Raw genomic sequence first — 23,918 nt, 5'->3', positions numbered from 1 at the left:
ACTTAGTATAGAACATTACATAAATTCAGGGGTACAGCATGTAATTGGACATCATATGAACTATAAATTAATCACCATCAAGAGTCTATTTTCCATTTTCACCTTATAATTGACTCTGTTCACTCATTTTGTCCCTTTCCTAGCCAGCACTATTCCCCTCTAGTAACCATCAATGTTCTCTTTACCCATGAGTTTGGTTTGGTTTGGTTTTAGATTCTGCATATGAGTAAAATCATACGGTATTTGTCTCTTTCTGACTTCTTTACTCAGCATAATGCCTTCAAGGTCCATCCTCGTTGTTAACAATGGCAAGATTTCATTCTTTTTTTATGGCTGAGTAGTATTCCATTATTGTTATAATTGCTTTTGAAGCAGGACTGATCAGCACATAATTAGTTTATGTTTTCCACAGGTTAGGTAATATTCTAAGTGCTTTATAACCTTACAATTGCTTAAACAGTGAGAGATTAATACTATCACTTTCTCCACTTTACATATGAGTTCACTGGGGCATAAGGAGGTAAAGCAAGGTACTCAGGTTCGCATAGCTGATAAGTGGGGAAGCTGTTCAGGTCGTTCATTATACCATCTGTACCTCTCTTACATGACAGTTTATTGAGTTTACTTAATCCCTACTTGGCACTCTTAGTTACTTTATATGCATTATAACTAGTCTTCCCAACAATTTTATAAGCATGGCTTATTATCCTCTCTTGAGATGAAAAAAGTGAGATTCAGAGAGGTTAAGTCAAGGGCCCATTGTCATGCTATTCATGAGTGGCTGAGCTGTGATCAAAGCTGAATTCTGACTCCCAGCCCTTTGTTCTGTACCTTCCTCTCACATGTTGGTTTGATCCAGAAGAGAGAAAGACCAGTTTTCTCGATGCCCTGAAAGCAATTTCTGATAGTGAGTGTCTGGTTAGTGGAACCTTAAAGTGGCTAATCATCAGACCCAAATGGGGAAAGTTGATAAAATGTACATGCCTAGTCTTCTTTGAAGACCTATCAAACCAGAATCTGCAGGGGTGCGACCCAGAAATCTTCAATTTTCATTATCTTTCCCTAGTGTTTTGGATGACTCTTGGGGTTGGGGAATCGCTGGGTCCGATGCTGGGAAAAATCTCTCACAAAGATGAGAGTCTAAGAAATTATCTCTTTTTCATGCCTGAAACAGGAGGTGCTCAGTACCTGTTTCTTTGAGCAAATGAATGTATGAATAAATGAACTTTAATGAACTCTTTGAAATGGTTTCAAAGTATGTAGATTAGCCATAGTGGGTTCATTCTTTATGGACCATGTACTTTTTTCTTTCCTTTAATTCAATTGCTGCTGTCTCAATAAAGTTCTTCTGTGTTAGTGTTTGTTCACCATTGGGTTTATCGGAGACTCTAAAGGCTCAGTCTGTAGTTTAGATTATGCAGATTTTAATGGACCCAAGGAATGGTCAGTGGGAAGTCCCTAGTGGACTGTGAGTTTTAGAGCAGCCTGTGGCAGTGATGAATGTGTCTTCAAAGTTTATGCATTTGAATTTGTAACATTGGTTGCTTGTTCTAAGCTTATCCCTATTATTTGAACCAACTGCATTGGAAATCTTGGGAGAACAACTCTTCAAATGTGTTAGAAAGTTTTATGCTTGCCGGGAGAATACCTTTTTTTTTTTTGGTCAAATTTTAATGTTTTCAATTCTAGATGGACCGGAGCCAGGAAATTGTCAACTGTTTAAATAAAGTGTTTCCTTTCTTTCCTTCCCTCCTTCTCTCTTCCCTTCTTTCTCTCTCTTTGTCTTAGCAAAGAAAAATATTTGCCTAATGAGAAACTCTAAGGGGCTTGGTTGAGGTTCAGTGAATGAGATGGAAAAGTGATTTCAAGTGAGGGGGTGACTATTGTTATATTTTCCTCCAAATTCCTCTGCTAATCCCCACATCTTGGCCAACTAACTATAGCGCTCTCCTGATTGTCGTGCGCACAGTATTTATAACCTATCCTCCGGAATGTGGAAATGTGCGCAAGATCTAAAATTGCTTTAGTGTTTCCAGATTGCAACAGAGACATTTGTAGTGTAGGGAGGCCTGTGGATCCTGCACCTGCGTGTGTCTGATTTTAAGCACAAGCTGCCTAACTCCAGAAGCTCTGAGTCCCACGTACGGTAGGAAACCTCCAGGAGAATCCCTCTCCGTGTGAGCCTTTGCATTTGTACCGCATCGCACACACTGTGCTGTCTGGTCACAATCCAGCCAATGCTGAAACCATTAAGATTTTATTAGCTTTGTCCTGGTATCATTATATTACGCCATCGCCAGTGCTTATGGACAGTTCCTATGTTCTGAACTATGATTTTTATAGCCTGAGTTTATTAAGCGCTCCTGGAATAGAGGCTCCTGGAATTAATTAAAAAGAAATCTTCTTAGGCAGCACTAGGAGGGAAACACTTTGCAGAACGCTTTTCCATGATTTGTGTGCTTCGAGTCTAAGTTCCCAGGAAAAGAGTTAAAGTAAAGTAGCTGGAAGAACTGCTGTTACTGTCATCTCCAACGGATTGGCAGGGCCAGGTCTTGCTGTTCTCCAGAGAGCGGTGGTTGCGCGTTGATTTACACCCAGGTTTTTGCAACTGTGTTTTCTGCTTTTAAATACAAATTTATGTTTTTACCTAGCGCCTTCCATGGAGCCAGTCCTCGTAATCTCCAGTTTCCTGGAGGGGAAGCATAGTCAATGCAGCATTCAAACAAATAGGAAAGGAAAGAAAGAAACACCACCCCTTTGGCTCTCAATCTTTGAAATCCATCCTGTAAAGCAGAATCTTTTTATTCCCAGCAGTAGAGACTTACAAAGGAAATGGCTAGTGATTATGAAACATGGGCTCCTTTATGACCTTCTAGAAACTGGACTACCTCAGTGAGGAGCAGACAGAGTTGGGGCAAAGGGCTGTGCAGTCCAAGTTTTCTTCTTTTTCTCAGCTGGGCTGAGTGTTGCCTCTTGACCAACATTACAACCAGCTTGGATCCATACGCAGAACTTCTGGAATCCTACCTTGCTTGCAGCTTCTTATCTTTCAGGTTGTCACATAGATGATCCTTCTCCATCAGTGTTTTGCCTGATAACCCATAGGATAGGTTACTGCTCTTTACACAGTACCATAATTCTCGGATGCCCCAAAGTTGGTGCTCTTTACGCAGTACCATAATTCCCTGCTTATCCAGTATTCTCCAGTCACTAAACTTTAAGCCTCACAAAAACCACATCAGCTCTGCAAAAGACTGTACCTCAGTCTAATGCCCAGTAAATATTGGTTGAGGAAATGAATGAAAAACATACTGCGTTTTCAGTATGTGCGGCAAAGAGCATGTTTAGGTTTTGTTCATTAGAAACTGACCTTTAATTTTCTCTGTAAAATCAGAATAATAATGTCAACCTTTTCAGGTGCTCAGATGAGGGGGGCAGATCAATGTTTCTCAACTTGGGGAGATGTGCATCCAGGGGGACATTTATGTGGCAATGTCTGGAGACATGTTTGGGTGATTATGGCAGCTCCCTAATCAAAGAATTATCGGACTCAACATGTCAGTAGTTCTGAGGTTGAGAAATCCTGGGGTAAGTAAATGGGCACAGATGGTGGCAGGCCAAAAGTGATTTTATTTTATTATTATTTTTTTTAAAATATATTTTATTGATTTTTTACAGAGAGGAAGGGAGAGAGATAGAGAGTTAGAAACATCGATGAGAGAGAAACATTGATCAGCTGCCTCCTACACATCCCCCACTGGGGATGTGCCCGCAACCCAGGTACATGCCCTTGACCGGAATCGAACCTGGGACCTTTCAGTCCGCAGGCCGACGCTCTATCCACTGAGCCAAACCGGTTTTGGCTTTATTTTGTTTTATATACTGGAGCTTACTTCTTTGGATAGTACCAATAATAAGTACACAGAGAATAACAGTTTGTAATTATTATGTTTTTGTGATGTGTCAGGCACTATATAAGCTTTTCACAATATTATCAAACTTAATCCTTTTAAGAGTGCTGTGAGTTAGAAACTCATTTCTCTTATGGGGAGACTGAGACTTAAAAGGTTAATTTATCCAAAGTCCTATGGCCACTGAGGGTCAGAGGTAGGATAGGAACTCAGGGCCCTGTCTGTTGGCTATTGCTCTGTACAACTTTCTCTGTAATTACAGTCTCCAGCTCGAGGTCTAACAAGATTTCTGTCTTCAATATTCAGTAGGAATCAGAACTGAAAACATAGAGGAAATTTTAGCCTACTGAAATTCAAACAATGTCTTTTTCTATGTGTTCATGATTTTACACTTGAGCTACTTTGCATGAAGACACAGTATATTGGCTGACATAATATGAAGGCTGTTGTTGATCCAAGGATGAGAAAAAATCTACCGTGCACTGTTATTTTGTGGGTTCCCAGGAAGCTCCGCGAAAACCCTGAGAATTTATTGTCACTCCAAACTGCACTTGTCATAGTTTATCAGAATATTGTGATCTAGATTGGACTTTTCTCCTAGGAAGGTGGATACACAGTAACTGTTTGCCCTGCAATCTTGTGAGGAGCCCTCCTCAGGACCGAATCCTCTTCTTATGCAATTAGAAAAGAAGCACTCCTGAGTAGCATATACCTGCAGGGGTGCAAGGCCTGGGTGGAGGGACTTACTCTCTTCCTGCAGAGGACACAGCTCAGGCAGGTGGAAGATTTACAATTTGGGTACATAATGAGAGTCCCCAGGTCCAGTCCTGAGCACTGCGTTCACTCCCAGTGATTATTGCCTAGAGAGGCTGTTAGCTGAGGAACTTTCCAAGTCAATTCTGTCACCCTCAAGAATTGGTTCATTGTTTCTCAGGCCCTAAAATCTTGGCAAGTCAGCACAGTTAAGCATCTACTGTTTTTTTTATGTAGGAACTTACTTAGAGCCCCTGGAGCACCTGTTTTCCCCCATTAGGAAAAGTTTTATTCACTGTGGGTTACTATCACGCTTGGAAGCTTCCTGTGGAGGACTCAAAAACAGACTAGATTTTATTCTTTCAGTCTCCATTTCCTCTCTCCTTTGAAGAGTAAATGCTAATAGCACTGCACAGTTTTTTGTTCTTCAATAAATCATGCAAGTAGAGTCCTGATTACAAATGACTCAGACCAGACATATGCTTGTCAGTCAGATAAACACTCTTCAGGAATCCGCTGAGGCCAGGTGACAGTCTGCTGAGACCACGTGACATATGTTGCCATTGCACTGGCCCGCCTATAAAATGGCATTTGCATGTCAGATGTAATTTGAGTCTATCTCTTGGGGACAGAAGTGGTTAGTAAGCCTTTTGCCTTTACTTTTCTCAAAAGAGTCATTTGACATCATGGGTTTACACTCATTCTGCATGTAATAAATTAAAACTGAACGAGTGAATGAGATGGCACTGTGTGTAGGATAGTGCTTCTCAGATCTTAATGCGCACACCCGAGGCTCTCACTAACGTGTAGGTCAAGGTTATGGTCCTGGACCAAGGATCATACTTGAGTAGCAGGCTATTGGGGAACATTGAGATGGTTTGAAAATTTGAAACCTAAGCTAAAGAAGGCACCAAGCGTATGGCATTAAACTCATTTTTCTTATAATACAACCCTTAGTTGTATTATAAATTATTCTTTAACCATAGAGGGGTTTTTTAAAATATAGTTTATTGATTTTTTTACAGAGAGGAAGGGAAAGGGTTAGAGAGTTAGAAACATCGATGAGAGAGAAGCATTGATCAGCTGCCTCCTGCACACCCCCTACTGGGGATGTGCCTGCAACCAAGGTATATGCCCTTGACCGGAATCGAACCTGGGACCCTTTAGTCCCCAGGCCGACGCTCTATCCAATGAGCCAAACCGGCTAGGGCAACCATAGAAGGATTTTACTAGAGGGGATGGCTCCTGTTCAGTGACAAACCATATATCTGTAAGTTTAACAAATTAAATAATGTTTGACACATCCATCTGTTTATGCCTAGAAAAAGACTCCTTTTTTTTTTAAGAAAAGGTTTCTGAACAATAAGTAATCAATTTGACCATTTTGATCATGAAAGGCATTTTTAGATGGTTCACCATTTTTTAAATTGTAGAAGACATTTACAATATCCTTGACACTTCAATAGCACTTACAGTGGTGTGTGTTTTCTTTTAATTATCTTTCTAAAGATAGCTAAGGGAACAATTTCAAATTGCTCCTCTGTGCGTTTTGATATAGGTTATTTCAATCTCTGGATATTGGTGAGAATTAAGAGACTCATAGCTTTCCATGTCCTGTCATGTTAGCTTATCCTATAGGAAAATCAAATCTGGCACCTTTCAATTAGCTCCTTTACTGCTCTAATCTCAAAACAGATGAGACTCATCCAGGAGCATGAAGGCACGATTGCTACCTGTGGGTTGCCTTCACTTCCGCAACTGTGTCTTCTCTCGTGTCAAAGTTTAATGAAAGTCCTTCTTTAAAAGCAGGAAAAACTCACAGGTGGGAAGAAGTTCTGCTGTTGAAAAATAATGTATTCCCAATCATGAGCTCTGCAACCCTCTAAGGCAGCGGTTCTCAATCTGTGGGTCGCCAACCTGTGGGTCCAGACCCCTTTGGGGTTGAACAACCCTTTCACAGGGGTTGCCTAAGACCATTGGAAAACACATATATAATTACATATTGTTTTTGTGATTAATCACTATGCTTTATGTTCAGTTTGTAACAATGAAAATATATCCTGCATATCAGATATTTACATTACGATTCATAACAGTAGCAAAATTACAGTTATGAAGTAGCAACGAAAATAATTTTATGGTTGGGTCACAACATGAGGAACTGTATTAAAGGGTCGCGGCATTAGGAAGGTTGAGAACCACTGCTCTAAGGAATCACAGTGGCATATCTCATCTATACCTGGAGGTCCCAAAAGAGGATAAGCGAAAATGTGTTATGGACTGGAGTTTGGTCATTCTACTTGGTAACTCGAATGTAAGCTATTTTGGAGAAAGACAAAGGATGAGAGGAGGCAAGAAATGGGGAAGAAATGTCTTTTCTCTGCCGTCACTCATGCGTTGGCATCTTATGTTTATAGTGCTTCATCATGGTGTCAGATCAAAAGGCTGCATCTTTAGCCTGGCCACGGTGGCTTAGTGGTTGAATGTCAACCTATGAACCAGAAGGTCACCGTTCGATTCCCAGTTGGGGCACATGCCTGGATTTTGGGCTCGATCCCTAGTAGGGACCATGCAGGAAGCAGCCAATCAATGATTCTCTCTCATAGTTGATGTTTCTATCTTTCTCTCCCTCTCTGAAATCAATAAAAAATTATATATATATATATATATATATTCTATATAATAAAGAGCTAATATGCTAATTAACAGGACAGCCAAACGACCTTCCAGATGACCTTCTGGACAAAGCCAGGGCTGCCAGGGCCCACTGAGGTAGCTGGGGCTGCGAGAGCCAAAACCCTTGCACAAATTTCCTGCATTGGGCCTCTAGTGTATATATATATATATATATATATATATATATATATATACACACACACACACACACACACACACACATATACACACACACATATATATACACATACATATATACACACACACATATATATTCACATACATACATACATACATATATATATATATACATACATATATATACATATACACATATACATATACATATATATATATATATATATAGGCTGCATTTTTTAAAATGACTTTGTCAGTCCCTATTTTGCATTGGTTTATTTATAACTCAAAAGGGTTTCACATTGTTTTTCCTTAAATCTTATTAGTTCCTCGTTCACTTGTCTCATCTTGAAATAAGACTTGGACCAGTTGGATTTGTAGGTGACCTCCATATTTAATTCAGTGGGTTCAGCAGTGTGCCTATCTATTTTGATATGCAAATAGGTACTGAAGAGAATGTGCTGATTGGGATTGTAAAACACACAATATGATCATCTGTAGCAAGAGGTAACAGTATGATTTTGTTTGGAAGATAATTGAGTCATTTCCATTTCTTGAATACCTTTGCAACTAAATCGTTGTTACTTAAAGTATCACTTAATTCCAATCACCTGCTTCTAGTCATTTAGTCCCAATTACATCATTCTTGAAAGGTGTACAATCAGGCCAACACTTCTTCCATTACTTCCCTTAACTGACTTTTTCTCTCTGTTTTCCTACAACAGGTTGCAGATCGAGCTTAACCAAGAAGGTCTTAGGCTGACTAACGCTGCCCGGAACTACAACCGGAGAAGGGTCTTCCGCCTGCCCAGCTGGGCCCCTATTGAGCGCTCATAACTCGGCTTCCTTTGTTGCCTGTGCAGAAAATTATTTTTTGGAGCATCTGTATAGAAAATTTTCTCTATTGAAGTTTTTTTTTTTTTTTTTTCCATTTTGTTTTTTTTTTTTTTTTTTTTTTTTTTGCACATGGAGGACAATAGTAAGGAGGGCACCACAGGCTCATAAGACCAGAGGCCGCAGGAAGATCCTTCCAGTGTGGGCCTTTGGGACTTTTCCTCTGGTTGGATTTCTGGACTTCGACAGATCCCATCCAATCATTTTGGATTTGCCTTTTTTCATCTTTTTCTTTTGCCCAGCACATTGTATTTTATTTCTGGACTTCAGAAATGGGCCTGCAGACCACACAGTGGCCCAGCCATGGGGCCTTCCTCCTGAAATCTTGGCTTCTCATTTCCCTGGGGCTCTATTCGCAAGTGTCCAAACTCCTGGCGTGCCCCAGCGTGTGCCGCTGCGACCGGAACTTCGTCTACTGCAACGAGCGAAGCTTGACCTCAGTGCCTCTTGGGATCCCGGAGGGCGTAACCGTACTCTACCTCCACAACAACCAAATTAATAACGCGGGGTTCCCTGCAGAACTGCACAACGTCCAGTCGGTGCACACGGTCTACCTGTACGGCAACCAACTGGATGAGTTCCCCATGAACCTTCCCAAGAACGTCCGCGTCCTCCACCTGCAGGAGAACAACATTCAGACCATCTCGCGGGTGGCTCTCGCCCAGCTCCTGAAGCTAGAAGAGCTCCACCTGGATGACAACTCCATCTCCACGGTGGGGGTGGAAGACGGGGCCTTCCGGGAGGCCATCAGCCTCAAGCTGCTGTTTCTCTCCAAGAACCACCTGAGCAGTGTCCCCGTCGGGCTCCCCGTGGACTTGCAGGAGCTGCGAGTGGATGAGAACCGGATCGCTGTCATCTCAGACATGGCCTTTCAGAACCTCACGAGCTTGGAGCGCCTCATTGTGGACGGGAACCTCCTGACCAACAAGGGCATCGCCGAGGGCACCTTCAGCCATCTCACCAAGCTCAAGGAGTTCTCCATGGTGAGGAACTCGCTCTCCCACCCCCCGCCCGATCTCCCAGGGACGCATCTGCTCCGGCTGTATCTGCAGGACAACCAGATCAACCACATCCCCCTGACCGCCTTCGCCAACCTCCGCAAGCTGGAGCGCCTGGATATCTCCAACAACCAGCTGCGCGCGTTGACCCAGGGGGTCTTCGACAACCTCGCCAACCTGAAGCAGCTGACGGCGCGGAATAACCCTTGGTTCTGTGATTGCAGCATTAAGTGGGTCACCGAGTGGCTCAAATACATCCCTTCCTCCCTCAACGTGCGCGGCTTCATGTGCCAAGGCCCCGAGCAGGTCCGGGGGATGGCCGTCAGGGAGCTGAATATGAATCTTCTGTCGTGCCCCACCACGACCCCGGGCCTGCCTGTCTTCACCCCAGCGCCCAGCACCGCGGCTCCGACCACTGAGCCGCCCACTCCCGCTGTCCCCACCCCTGGCAAAAGCCACCCGCCTCCGACTCCGACCACCTCCAGACTCCCCACGATCCCCGACTGGGATGGCAGAGAAAGAGGGACCCCGCCTCTTGCGGAGCGGATCCAGCTGTCCGTGCATTTTGTGAATGACACTTCCATTCAAGTCAGCTGGCTGTCTCTCTTCGCGGTGATGGCCTACAAACTCACGTGGGTGAAAATGGGCCACAGTTTAGTCGGGGGCATCGTCCAGGAGCGCATCGTCAGTGGGGAGAAGCAGCATCTGAGCCTGGTCAACTTGGAGCCCAGATCCACCTACCGGATCTGCCTGGTGCCCCTGGATGCTTTTAACTACAGGGCCGTGGAGGACACCATTTGCTCGGAGGTCACCACCCACGCCTCGTATTTGAACAACGGCAGCAACACTGCCTCCAGCCACGAGCAGACGACGCCCCACAGCCTGGGCTCCCCGTTCCTGCTGGCGGGCCTGATCGGGGGCGCCGTGATCTTTGTGCTCGTGGTCTTGCTCAGCGTGTTTTGCTGGCACATGCACAAAAAGGGGCGCTACACGTCCCAGAAGTGGAAATACAACCGCGGCCGGCGGAAAGATGACTACTGCGAGGCGGGCACCAAGAAGGACAACTCCATCCTGGAGATGACGGAAACCAGCTTTCAGATCGTCTCCTTAAATAACGATCAGCTCCTTAAAGGAGATTTCAGACTGCAGCCCATTTACACCCCGAACGGGGGCATTAATTACACAGATTGCCACATCCCCAACAACATGCGATACTGCAACAGCAGTGTGCCGGACCTGGAGCACTGCCACACGTGACGGCCCGGGGCCAGCGTCACGCCGGCGCCCGGGGACACTTCCGGGAACACACACGTGTGCGCGCATAGAGACACGCAGATTACATTTGATAAATGTTACTCAGATGCATTTGTGCATTTGAATACTCTGTAATTTATACGGTGTACTATATAATGGGATTTAAAAAAAAAAGTGCTATCTTTTCTATTTCAAGTTAATTACAGACGGTTTTGTAACTCTTTGCTTTTTAAATCTTACAAAATATATATATAGTTGCTGAAGTACTGTACAGGGTTGTACAAAGAGAACCCAACGCCAAGGCGAGAGAACCGGTGATTCTTCCTTCCGATGCACATTCACCACTTTGCTGTTGACGCTGTCAGGATCCATTCCTTTTCCTAGAGCTGGTGGTCAGATGAAAGGGGCCATGAAAATGGACTCATCGGGGTAGGAGAAATAATAAGGGTCAAACAAAGGATGGCCCAGATATCTTCATGCTATTTCTATACTTCCTAGTCTGGTAAAAAAGTTTAAAAAAATGCCAAAATATAGGAAAGGAGGTAGTTACCCTGATTTGACCCAAAGCAGGAAATGGAGAGAGCATTACCAGGAAGTCAGTTCCTGTGAGATAAGTTAACCCAAACTGGCGGCATCAAGAAAATGAGGCGAGTTTTGGACAGACCCTCAAACCTGGGGGTTGGTGTTCTGACCAGGAATTTATAAAAAATCACTCCTCGTGCTTCCCTGGTCTTATGTGATAACAGAGTTAGAGACCCGAGTCGGATCCCACTCATCTTCGGGGACAGGTACGATGTCCCAGCAAGAAAATTCCCTTTAGAAGTGTTACTATTCAAAGTATATGTCAGGTTGAATCACATTCAACAGAGATATATTCTAGAATACTTTTTTTAGAAGAGGCTAATAAAAATAATGGGAAGATTATATTGAATGGAATTATTTTTGATAATGAGAATTATTTGGTAGAGTCACTGCAGCTATGTCAACATGATATTGAGACAAACAAGGGGTCATCAGTGTTTGGAATACACTAAGACAGCTCGGTATTTAAAAAGTATTGATACTTTTCAGACAACAGCAAGAGATCAGTGGTTCTGCTATACTGTCAACTGCCTTTGTTAGTATCATGTTGAAATAGCTTGAATTAATACCTTTAACCCCTCGCAAATTCTTGTCTTCCAATCACCTCACATATATTTTCATAATTAGCTATTTATCCTCTTTGTTTTTCTCCCCACTCTAGTCAAAATTTAAAAGAAAGTTATGGATGCCAGTCTTGGTTTCACAAAATATCCATATACACTTTAAAATGCATACTAATTTTCACTGCTAATAATTCTATAAGGACACATCAAAACTGACCAAAAAATGCATTTTTTTTAAAAAAAAAAGCAATATTGAGTTTTCTCCTTGGGTTGACTTTGATTCTGTCCCATTTTGAAATTTTATTTATTCCTTTTCAATCTCAGATGTTCCTCTTCTTTGGGGATTGGAGAGGGATAATCAATCTTATATTAACATGATAACAGATGAAAAATGAACAAGTCGGAGAGCCAAGATTTTTTTCCCCTAATTTTGGCAGGGCTGGGCATAGAATAGAGGGCATAGAGAAGAGAGGGATGTTCATGCTTCAATATGGACCATTTTTGAGGCAATGTCCATCTTCAGAAAGCATATATAATTTCTTCCTTTCCATTTTTTAGATTTAGAAGGGCTATAGATCTCATATATTTTCTAAAAAAATATACCCTTGGAAAATTCTTTTCGAAGTCAAATTTAGGCATTTCACTCTGTTGCATATTTCCTCTACCACTGGCCATTATTTTAGGGACCCATAAAGTTAATGTCACAATCATTTTGTGCTTGCGCTCACTCACACACACACTCTCTCTCTCTCTGTCACTCACTTTTAACAAAATAGAACTGTGATGTGTCTTCTTTGTAAGTTTAGCTATAAAATGCTATGCAAGTTTTTCTTTATAGTAAGAGCTTTATTTTCTTTAATAATATAGCCCCAACTTATATGTTTTAACCTTCCTTGTCCCTCAGAATAAGCAGAAAACATAACTGATGATATCATGTTCTAGACACAAGAATTGAAACTGTGTAGTCAGTTGAGCTGAAATTAACTATGAATTAATTGAATTAATTCTACAGTGATTTTGATTTCCATTTTAGTTGATTAGCTAGTGAGTTTTGGCTGTTGCTTTTCTAGAGCTAGGTCCACACAGTGAAGGGATAAGACAATCTGTGCAGGTGATCAGTAAAGCAGTGAACCATCTAAACTTCAGGACAATGACATGGGGTTTTGTGTATTCAACTGGATAATTCACTTCCACCACCCTCTTCACCTTGGCTGTGTAGATAAAACTATGTGTTCAAATGATGGTACTTTGACTTTTGAGGTTGTTTTTCCTTTTATTCACAGAATAATCACTCTTATTTATTTGTGTTGTGTGTCTAACCCCTAGTGGGGTATTTGGCTGCTAAAATGATTCACTCTGGGCCAAGGTTGGAGAGGTTCTTTAACATCTTATGGGATTCACAGAATTATTTGGGGCTTATGTGGTATATTGGGGACTAGTCATGTGAAATGGTCAGGATGATCACAAAAGGTTTCTTTGCTAGAAGATGCTCCCGAAGAGAGAGAATCTGGTTACATCTTGTAGTGCAACATGACAAAGATGGCTAAAATGAAAATCAGTCTCTGTTTGTAATCACATAACCGAGGCGCTCACCTACACCAAGATGAGAAACACATCGTGGGATTTGTAATGTGGTATGTGTTTTAGGAAAACTGGTAAACAACCATCAGTGGTGGATTATGCTTTGGTGTATTTGGGCCTGTTTTGCTGGCATCGTTATGTATTCTGAGGTGTTTAGCTGAGAGTCAAAGTTGAAGGTGCAGGCCAAGACCATGAGCAAAGCCATACCCACTGGCTTATGAAGAGCTTGATGCTGTCTGACCAAGTGAGATGATTTCAGAGAGTAGGCCACCAACATGCAGAGGAAATTCTCAAAGGAATAGGCATAGTCATGATCATAGAGATATTACTGACCGTCAGTCATGCCCAGGGTCGTCATTAATACCGCTTGTTTAAGGAAATGTGTTTGATCCTGGTGGGACCCTGGGCTTTCCTCAAAACTATCAGATGCATTAGTGGCCCATCACATGGGACAGTCGCAGGCAGAGACTGGACTGTATTCCCCTCATTCTACCCTGTGAGAAAATATTACAATTTCTAATTACCTGGATGTTCGTTGAAAATACATTAGAATTTCCCCTCCTGATGTTAAAAAAAAGGTGTAATGTGACCAGTCTGGTAAGAAGTATTAATGAAGTAGCTAATATTACAGGTCCATTTCCTACCAGTGCAGATCGTAATGGTCTCAGACATTTCACAGGAGTCAGGACTTCCCCACGGAGGACATGCTCTTCATGTGAGCAGAGCATCCATTCCAAACACAGGGAGCAGATGTGGTCCTTGACCAGCGAACCACAGCTGCAGAGCCCATTGCAAACTTTGACAGTGAAGTGGTTACTTTCCATTGACTTCTTTGTTCATAACACCTTCCTCTAACTCTTAACAAGGAGACATTACGTTTTACTTTAGAAGGTGAGAATAACTTCGCTCGTGACTTACTTTTCCAGCTGCCTGGGAAAGCAAAGCAGGAAAGAGTGCCCAATTGGGAAAGAGATATATACACAGAACAAACAAAAGACCCCTTCCAATCCTCAATCCTGTCAACCCTTGCCTGAGGCTCTTATTTTTAACTCAAAGTTCTAATATAGAAAGCTGTCATTTATATCCTTCTCTGATGTTTTCAGCAGGATAGAAAGACAGTACTGGTGATGGGGATGCTTGTCACTTGAGTGTGGGGAGAAAGTTTTGTACACGTATGACACTGTTGTTATAACACACCAATTATGTCATTTTGCTAAGCGCCTCGTTTTTCTAGCAGCACACCCTCCAGAAGAGCACAATGCAAGGCCATCGCAACAGGCATTTTTACACAAGTGTAAAACACGTGTGTGCACACACACACACGCTGGGGCATTTGTAGAGAGATGAGATGTCAGATTTATAACCTCGCGGAGGCAAGATGAAGGCGTTGCCACTGTGTGTCCCTCAGAGGACCTGTATATCTTCACTGAAAGTTAACCCTGATGATGTGTTATTGTTTGAATCATATGTTGATTTGCTTCTGGTTTGTGTTTCATGTGTTCTTGCTGACAAGGGACTGCAAGGGGCTGGAAGATTCTGCATCGCTCACCCTCTGAGACCTATCATGTCGCACACTTTGTTAACTACAAATTCACTCTACACTATACAGTACCTTGTTGATATATTCAGTAAAGGCTTATTTTAAAAGAAAACCACATTGTGTTAATCTGAGTAAGTTTATTGGGTTACAGCCAATGCTTGTCAATGGTAGAGAAACGAGGGATGGTTCTAGAACATACAGGAAGCGGGCAGGAATGAAGGAGGGAATAGGATTTTTGTTCTCTCCTACCTTGAAGACAGCGTTGGTGTTTTAAGATCATTTGACTCTTTTCATGTAGGGGTTTGACATGAAATCTTCATGTTCTCTTCTATTTCTTAAATTGCGTGTTCCTAAAAATGTCTTTAAAATGTAAACACATATTTTGAACATATTATTTTGTATTTGTGAAGCCTATGTTGTTTAGCATATAGGTAAACACCAATGTAGTTATCTAATCAGAGTAGTCTTTTCCCTTATACATTATTGGCTTTAAATGTCAATTTTCTTTAAGAATTCTTTTGGTTTTCTACTTCAGAATTTTTTTTATCGCTCATCTACCTATACTTTTAATTAGCACTCATGGAAAAATATCTACCCATATGCCCAAATATGACTCTGGATTAATCTCATGATCTTCCAGGCCCCGACCCCTTTTTCTAAGTCCCCTCTTGGCCATTTCACTAACAATATATTAGAGATTAAATCAGGAAATAAAATCACGACACTTCAGTTAACTAGTATTAATTATTTGTAGAATTTCTGTTGGAAAAATAACTATGAAAGGTAGTGGTAATGAGTGATTCATATTAAGTTTGGGAGATTTCATTCAAAATAATGTTCATGTGTTTCGGGTTACTTCTATCAAGAGTTACAGACCTTGTTCTAAGAAGACCAGATCCTTAGGTGAGGAATATCATTCATTCAAAAAAGTTTATTAAACTTTTGCTCTTTCCAGGCACTGGGCTGTGTTTAGAGGTCTCATAGGCGACTAAAATACAGCCTTAGCCAAATCAAATATACCTTCTACTCCAGAATGTTTCTAAAGAAATATGTTTGCTCGTTCAATGTATTTACTCCTCACCCACTTTATACAAAGGATTATGTTAGGCTATAGAGGGGATCAGAGAAAAGTATGACCCTACTGCTAAGGAGATCACAGATCATGTAATAAACTCATGTTCTCACTCATTCTAGTGTCTGAGAGCCTATGTAATAACACTCATTAAACTCAACAAAGTATCTAAGGTAGCAAAAGAGACATATGTACATGTTGGTAAATTTAATGACACATCTGTCATATATTAGATGATCTTGGTGTTTAATAGATGAAACAAAGTGATCGTACATGGATAAAGTCAGAACTCAATTTTAATTAATTTTTCAAATTTATACCAAGCACTTTAAAAATGTAAGAATTGTATTTGATAATTACACATGCAACCTCTTAAACTTCCACTGAGTGCCAGAATGGAAATCAAACTAAAATAATAATAATAGCACCCCAAAATTGTTGAGCATCACTGTATATGTAAGACTGCATTCCAAGTGCTTTGATAGAGGTGATTGCGTTTTGTCTTTTACTCTGTAAGGTGTATTCTATTACTAATTTTTTCAGATTTTAAGACTCAGCTTCCTGAAAATGGCAGAGTCAGGAATTAACCCCAAGCATGACTCTATGGACTTTCAACTGTTTTCTTGCCTCTTAATAAATTGACTAGCCTTAACACTGACTAGCCTTTAGGACAAATTTGTAGTTGATGTTTTAGACTTTTGATAATGGAGGTATTATCTCTTCACTCTGGATGCATATATTAAATAGTGTTTGTGACAAATCAAGGGAAAATTTTTATAAACCTCAAAATATCTATGTTTTTCAACTTCCTTGGTAGTCCATCCCCATATTTTAAAAGAAATTCTGTTTTTGTAATTATGTGATGGCTGCACATTTATCTGATTTGAAAGCTTCAAATGGAATCAGATATGTCTACACCCACAGGGTGAGCTGAGCAAACTATTAAAAGGATGTGAGTCAGGTTATTTTTAGTAATAAATTCATTTTATACTGGAGAGGTTGCTCTAAGTATTTTGTAGATCTTGCTGAAGATGCTCACACGTCAGAATCTATTAGGGCATTAGCAAAAACAGTTTTTGGATTTATGCTGTTTTCATAGCACAAATGGAGAATGTATGCTTTAGAGGATATTACACAAGCTTTATATTCACTAGTCATATGTACGTTAGGGATAAAGCATTTTTTTTTTTGATAAAGCATTCTTAATGTCATACTCTAAACCAGATGTCATTTTAGCACATGCACCAGCTGATAATTCCATGTATCCATTCCCTTGGTATAAAGTCTAAACTAGATAAAAATTTCAATCTACTCTTCGGAGGATTCTTATCATTTCAGTGACATTTTAAAACTCCATATTGGGTCAATCTTTTCCTAATCAAATACTGTGCTAGCTCAGAGTCTACTCAACTCCTTGGCTTGGGTAGCATGGGCCTTTGTTTGTTTAGTTTTGTTTCTAGTCAGTAAATATTTGCTGAGCCAGGTACATTTTGTTGCCGAAGAGCCTGTTTTCCAGGAGAGCTAACGACCATCAATCTCTCCAGGCCCTAGTCAGTTTGACTCAGTGGATACAGCGTCAGCCTGAAGACTGAAGGGTCCCGGGTTCGATTCCAGTCAAGGGCATGTACCTCGGTTGCAGGCTCCTTCCCGGCCTGGGCCCTGGTTGGGGCACGTGCAGGAGGCAACCAATTGATGTGTTTCTCTTACGTCCATATCCTAGGCTGTTGCTGCCATGTTGCCCTCTTTGAGCGCTCACCCTCCAACATTTAGTCAGCCAACCGTCATAGCCCAGCACTTACTAGTACATGCTCTCTCACATGTGTTTGCTTCTCTGTTTCCTAACTCTATCACGGCTAAGACCCTTCCTCCAGTCTGTGACCAGGTGAACTGAATGCCTGATTGTGACACTGTCTTACTTTAAAAAATATTTGTGTCACATATATGTCAAAGCACACATTTCTCTCTGGCATTTCTACAAGTATTTCTTCCTCAGTCATTGTGTGCTTTATTTTTTAAAATACATTTTTATTGATTTTATAGAGGAAGAGAGAGGGATAGAAACATCAATGATGAGAGAGAATTATTGATCAGCTACCTTGTGCATGCCCCCTAATGGGGATTGAGCCTGCAACCCGGGCATGTGCCCTTGACTGGAATGGACCCATGACCTCCTGGTTCATAGGTCCATGCTCACTCACTGAACCGCAGCAGCCCAGCCAGGCTGTGCTTTATTTTCAATATATGCTTAAAGTGAATAAACAAACAAGGTTTCAGGCTACTTTCAAGCGATCCCAAGATCCTCATACTGCTCTAGTTTTGCTCAAGGTCTTTCATACTATGACATTGATTTTTCTCCTTTGCCTGGTGACATGGTTCTCATTTAAGACAATTCAAATGGCTCCTAACCCTAAAGCTTCTTGAATCACACCTGTCAGTAACTGACTCCCCTGGTGCAGTTAATATAACTTTTAAACACGTTTGTTTATAGCACCTCTGTAAGACAACTTTTCATGGGTCTGTTCCAGGCCTGATTTCTGGACCCCATGGAGACAGAACACATATTCTGTCAATTGTATCTCATTCAGAGCTGAGGAAGGTGTTTAGCCTCTGGCTGGTGCCCAGCACACGTTTTTTGGAGAAAGTGTGAATGGAGCACATGGGGCCCTGCAGGCTCCTTGTGGAATAAGGTCTCCACCCACAGCAGCAGCTCAAATACCAGCTGCTTTGTCCATCCCTATGGCTAGATGACTTCAAAATAAGCCTCAGAAAGAGCTGTGGAATTCTGAAATATGCCCAGTAAGCCTTGTTCAAACACCACAATATGCATTTTACAAGAAGCAGCAGAACATACACATTTTCTTAAAAAGCTCTCGGTTGCCCACGTTTTACAGAAATTTTATGTTTGGGATTATTGGCCGGCCGCACATTAATCTGACTTGAAAGCTTGAGATGGAATCAGGATATGTCTACACCCACAGGGAAGGCTAAGAGAACGATTACAATGACTTGAAGAACATCCTTTTTACATTTCACAGACAACCTCAAAGCTCTGAGCCAGCTTGCAGAAAGGCATATATAGAAATATCTTAAAGAACTGTTGTAACATATGTCACCATCATGAAAAGTATGGCAGGCACAAAGTCAAAGTCAAACATTTTGACAGTTTGCTAGTCAAAATGAATTCTTCACTTGTAAAAGCAGAGGTAGATTATTTTTTTTTGTTTCCATCAGCAATATCAAAAGCGACAGTCCTTATTCACTGTGTTCTAGCCTATTTCTAAAATATGGCATAAATTATTTAAAGGTTTATGTTGTGCCATTTGGGGTTATTATCATGAAAATAGATAGTTCTCTTCTAGAAAGGATATCCCCATAAAGGAGGCCGGGGACAGTGGTGATTATTAAGGACTCAGACTTGAATCAGGCTGGCTTCTTTTGGAAGTCTGCCTCTGCCACTGACCTGCCAATTGGCCCTGTTAATAAATTACACTTTATGGTCATTGATTTCTTTGGCTGTAAACGGAGACAGAGAAGTCTAACACATATGGTAGTTGTCAGAATTGAAGGCATCTAGAGCAGTTAACACAGTCACTGGGACTGAATAAATGATATCAAGCACCATTTATTTTCCAGCCAAACCCAACTCACAAGCACAGGGTGACACACTGCCAACTTTACGTGATGACACCAAACTTCTTGAATATTCAGATCAGAATTATTTGTAAAGATCAGCTCTTTAAATGTAATTAGTATCCCAAATCTCCTACAAATCTGTGCAAACATTATCAGTACAAGTCTGACAGGGAGTTTTCCATTTTCCCGTTTTCCCTAGACTCTCTCCATGCCCCCTCCACCCCCAGGTGTCTGGGAAAGTGAGGTTCCACAGGGTGACACAGAGCACTAGGTCCTCTGTCTCATGGTGAATGGGACCACTGAACAGCACCGCTGAAGAGAAAAAGAATAGCCTTCCCTTCAGTGTATTATATTTCCTCTTGGATCTAAAGGGCACATACAGGCGTGGTTATAGTTGAAAATTCATTCAGGAAATGTGAGTATCAAATAGTGGACCCTAAAATGAGTGTCCAGAAGACATTGGGCCATTGAAACATTTTTAAAAAAATCAAGGGAATAACTTGGTTTCAAACATCTCTAATGTAAAAATGACATAGTTTTATTTTATTCTACTACATGATCAAACATGGCATCTACATCCACATTTGGTTGGCAGATAGTGGGGATGGTATCGTCCAAAGGAGGAACTTCCCATGGCTCTGTGCTGCAGACATAATGGTATACCAGCTGTCCCACACTTACTTCTTGCAATCAATACCATTCTTAATCTTGATATCTAGCTGTAATTAAGAATGCATCCCCTCTGGCTGGATCATGGTAGTTTTTTTTCTTCTGTACACTTTCTGTTGATGGTAGTTAAAATAGGCTCAAAGCAGCACACTCCTTGGGGGCTATGTTAGCATTATTTTTCTTTTTTTATCCTGTTTTCCTTGCTCAATAAATGGAGAAGGTGGGATATTTGGATGCTAGAGGGAAAACTATTTTCTCTCTGAGTCCTTGACTGCAGAGTTTAATTGGTTTCAGGGCAGTTATAAATCAATACTGGCATTCCTGTGGTCCACAGCCAATTTCTATTCTGTTTGGGCCAGTGTCTGTTTTGATAGATTGGCCCCCATCTCTTTCTGTTCTTAAATATTTCACATATCAGCTCTCATGGCTGGAATAGAGCATGCTCCACTAGTGTATCTGAAGGGAGAATCTCGTGCTTTGTGATGGAGGTCAATCACAATGGAGAGAAGAGCCATTTCTCTGCAGCCTATTGGATGGGGAGCTAAATTATTGAAACATGATGAAACCCTTTCATTCTGAGTTCAAAACTGTCTATGGCTAAATTCATCCTTGCTGCAGCCAAAGCCCAGGACCTTGGGCCTCTGGGCAACTTTATGTTTGTGTTTTGTTTTGTTTTCTGTGCAAGGGGTAATTACAAAACTCATCTCAGCAAGAACAATGCAGCAGAATGCCTGCACACACCAAGTGCTCAGTTTATGTCAGCTACTTTCTGAAATATATGGAATTAGTGTCCAAAAAGTCAGGCAACCCAGCTCCTAATTCGGATCTCCCTTGGACTCATCTCTCTGCCTTGTTTCTTCTAGTGAAAGGCATAGAGGTTGATTTCTTAAGTCCCTTTGGACTTTACATTCTATTTCATCCTTGTTAATTTTCCACGTTTAGTGCTAGTTAATCGGGCTGACTTATGTTCTGTGTTTTTACACGCTTTAGGAAGATGTGTATAGGATAGAAAATAGGAAGCATCCAAACAGTGCTGTTAACTTTATTTGAAAGATTGGTATGACCCCCTTTAGTTATCGCAACAGTAAATTCAATTTGTTTGGGAAGCAACATTCTCGGTCATTAAAAGCAGAACTTGTGGAATCCTGAAGAACTTCGACTTCATACCCGTGTGCTGTTCTTTGATATTTCTAAGCCTCACTGTGCTCATATGTAAAATGGAGTATTGATACTTGTAAGGAGTCAAAGGGGTAATTTATATCAAGAGTTCAGTGCAGTGACTGGAATTCGTTTAAGTCTCTTATGACTCAAAATCACAAATGAATAGAAAGAAAAGCAAGTGAAACAAATTCATTCTTTGTCACTCAATTAACGTTCCCTCAAAATATGAAAAGTCAAGCCATATTACTACATAGGCATATTTATAAATTTATTATTTCCATAAATTATCAAAGATAGATTTCTCTACAATAAAAATTGTATAAAGCAGAACAGTTTCTTAAAATATTGAATGCATTTTCTGTCTTTGCAGGGCTTTTATGCAATAGTGATTAAGCTTTAAATATTCAACAGAAAGGGAATTATGAGAAGAATATCCATAAAAATGCTAAGTGTGGTTTATTTTTGATGAAATAGAACAGATTTCAACACTTGACTCTTCCACTTCTTATCCTTGAAACTTAAAAATAGTATACAATACGGTCTTAAAAATAAAGGATGAGTTTTTGAATAATTAGAAAATACTTCTTTCCAGAACCTTTAAAAACATTTATAAAACTGCTTAAAGATAAGAATGGATGTTGATTTCCAAATGTTTAGCCTTCAAGTTGTTGCCTAAGAATCCTTGCCAGCAAACAATAACCTCATTTGATTACATGACACACCTGAATTTTATAATGAAATATTGTTTTATTAAAGATGTTTATATAATTCAGACTTTCCAATAATTTGGAACAGTCTAAAGATTGATATTTTAAATGAATGGCTTTTAATTGTATAGTTGGAAAGTGCTCCTTGGGAATCAGATTGAGGTATTATTATCCGTTCACTTCTCTTACAAGCTATTATTTATGGCAGTCATTCATTAGCTCTTTGTTATGAAATTTAAAAAGTTTATTCTATAAAGAGAATTTAATAAAATGTAACCAAATTAGTAAAATAATTATTTTAAAAATCAGTTTAGTGCTATGCTACCTAAAAGACCAAAATAGCATTTTAAAAGGAATTTATTAAAGTATATATTATAAAATTATTTAATAGTATTTTTTCCAAACATAAAATTTTTACCTGGCAGTTCAGGAACATCCCTCATTCTGCTTAAATACAAGTAAGTCAAAGGTCAAGTCTGGGGTAAAAACACATTCTTATTAATCTTAACTATTTTTCTATAGTGAGAAAAATTCAAAACTTCAGAGACATGCTTTTTTGAAATAATTTATTTTGATAAAGAAAGTTTTTAGTAATGAAAGAATTACTATAAAATGAGTCTGTTTAAAAAGAAAAGTAACCTGAAAAATAATAAACTAGAATAAAGAGGAAAGAAAGACAAAAATAAAATGATCACGCAAAATAGTTAGCATTTTAACAGCCCCCCAAACCCATCAAAAACAAAATTTAAAAAACAAAACAAAAAAACCCCACCATGTTTTACAGAAGAGTTATTAAAGTGTAGGCAACTAAATTGTGGTGTGACATACATTTTTAGGAAAAAAGCAGCATGTTTTGTGGACATATGGATAAATACATTTAAACATATGAATCAGTTGTGGCATTAGTATAAGTTAAATAATCAGGTTTATAAAATGCGAAAAAATTCTACATCTACACCAAGAAGTTATCAAAAACATTCCAAGGTAGTTTAAAGCATTAACTTTCCAAGTACTAGACAGTTGCACTACTGTTATTAAAAGCTATCCAATTCCCTCGCACCAATTCTGCTATGAGCTTGTGGGAGACCATCCTGCAGAAAAAGCTAAGAAAATCTGGAATTGACACTCCTGAGTACTTTATTCCCCAAAATGTGTATGTTATCAGGATAGCAAGGCACTCAGTGGATTAATGACCCCACCAACCTGCTGATTATATTTAGAATCATGCAATTACTAGCTTTTAATACAGGGCACGACCCAGCTTCCCTTGGGAAATAAAATTCAGTCACCAAAGTATATATAGCAAGAATTAGATATCTTCAGAGGTTTTCAGTTGGGAAAGCCACTGAGAACCTTCTCTCCAAAAGCAAATTAGAAGAGTCAGAATCCATTAATAATAATAATATTAATATTAATAATAATAATAATAATAATAATAATAATAATAAAGACTACGTCCTCTCATGAAGACCTCTGCCATTGCAGAACCATTTGTTGCCATAAATCCCCCACTTTTTAATCAATGTGCCTTGTGAATATTACTCTGACTGCACACATGTGCGGAGTTCTCACTAGCCAGGATCAGCCTTCTCGCTTAGAGTCTGGCATCTCTGCAAAGAGATTTAAGCCGCTTGATTAAAACATAGCAAACTACTCAGACAACCTGGCAAACACATCACTAAAAGCCACCGCCTATTCCGTCTCACTAATAGCTTGAGAGAATTAGTGTCAAGCTTTCTAAAGTGCAGATCCTACCAGAGGCTCTTCTGCAGCACAGCGGAGGTGC

The 23,918-nt window shown here is 40.3% G+C and overlaps 1 protein-coding gene across 1 annotated transcript; it reads left to right on the top strand.

The window, feature by feature from the left end:
* The first annotated feature begins 8,420 nt into the window (after positions 1–8,420).
* FLRT2 (fibronectin leucine rich transmembrane protein 2) lies at positions 8,421–17,154 on the top strand. The gene has a single exon (XM_081093559.1). The coding sequence runs from the start codon at positions 8,645–8,647 to the stop codon at positions 10,625–10,627; it is 1,983 nt and encodes a 660-aa protein (XP_080949685.1). The 5' UTR covers positions 8,421–8,644; the 3' UTR covers positions 10,628–17,154.
* Positions 17,155–23,918: the final 6,764 nt, after the last annotated feature.

The sequence above is a fragment of the Myotis nattereri genome (genome assembly GCF_964212035.1).
Source record: "Myotis nattereri genome assembly, chromosome: 1".
NCBI classification, from domain to species: domain Eukaryota; kingdom Metazoa; phylum Chordata; class Mammalia; order Chiroptera; family Vespertilionidae; genus Myotis; species Myotis nattereri.
This window is presented reverse-complemented; position numbering and strand designations above follow the sequence as displayed.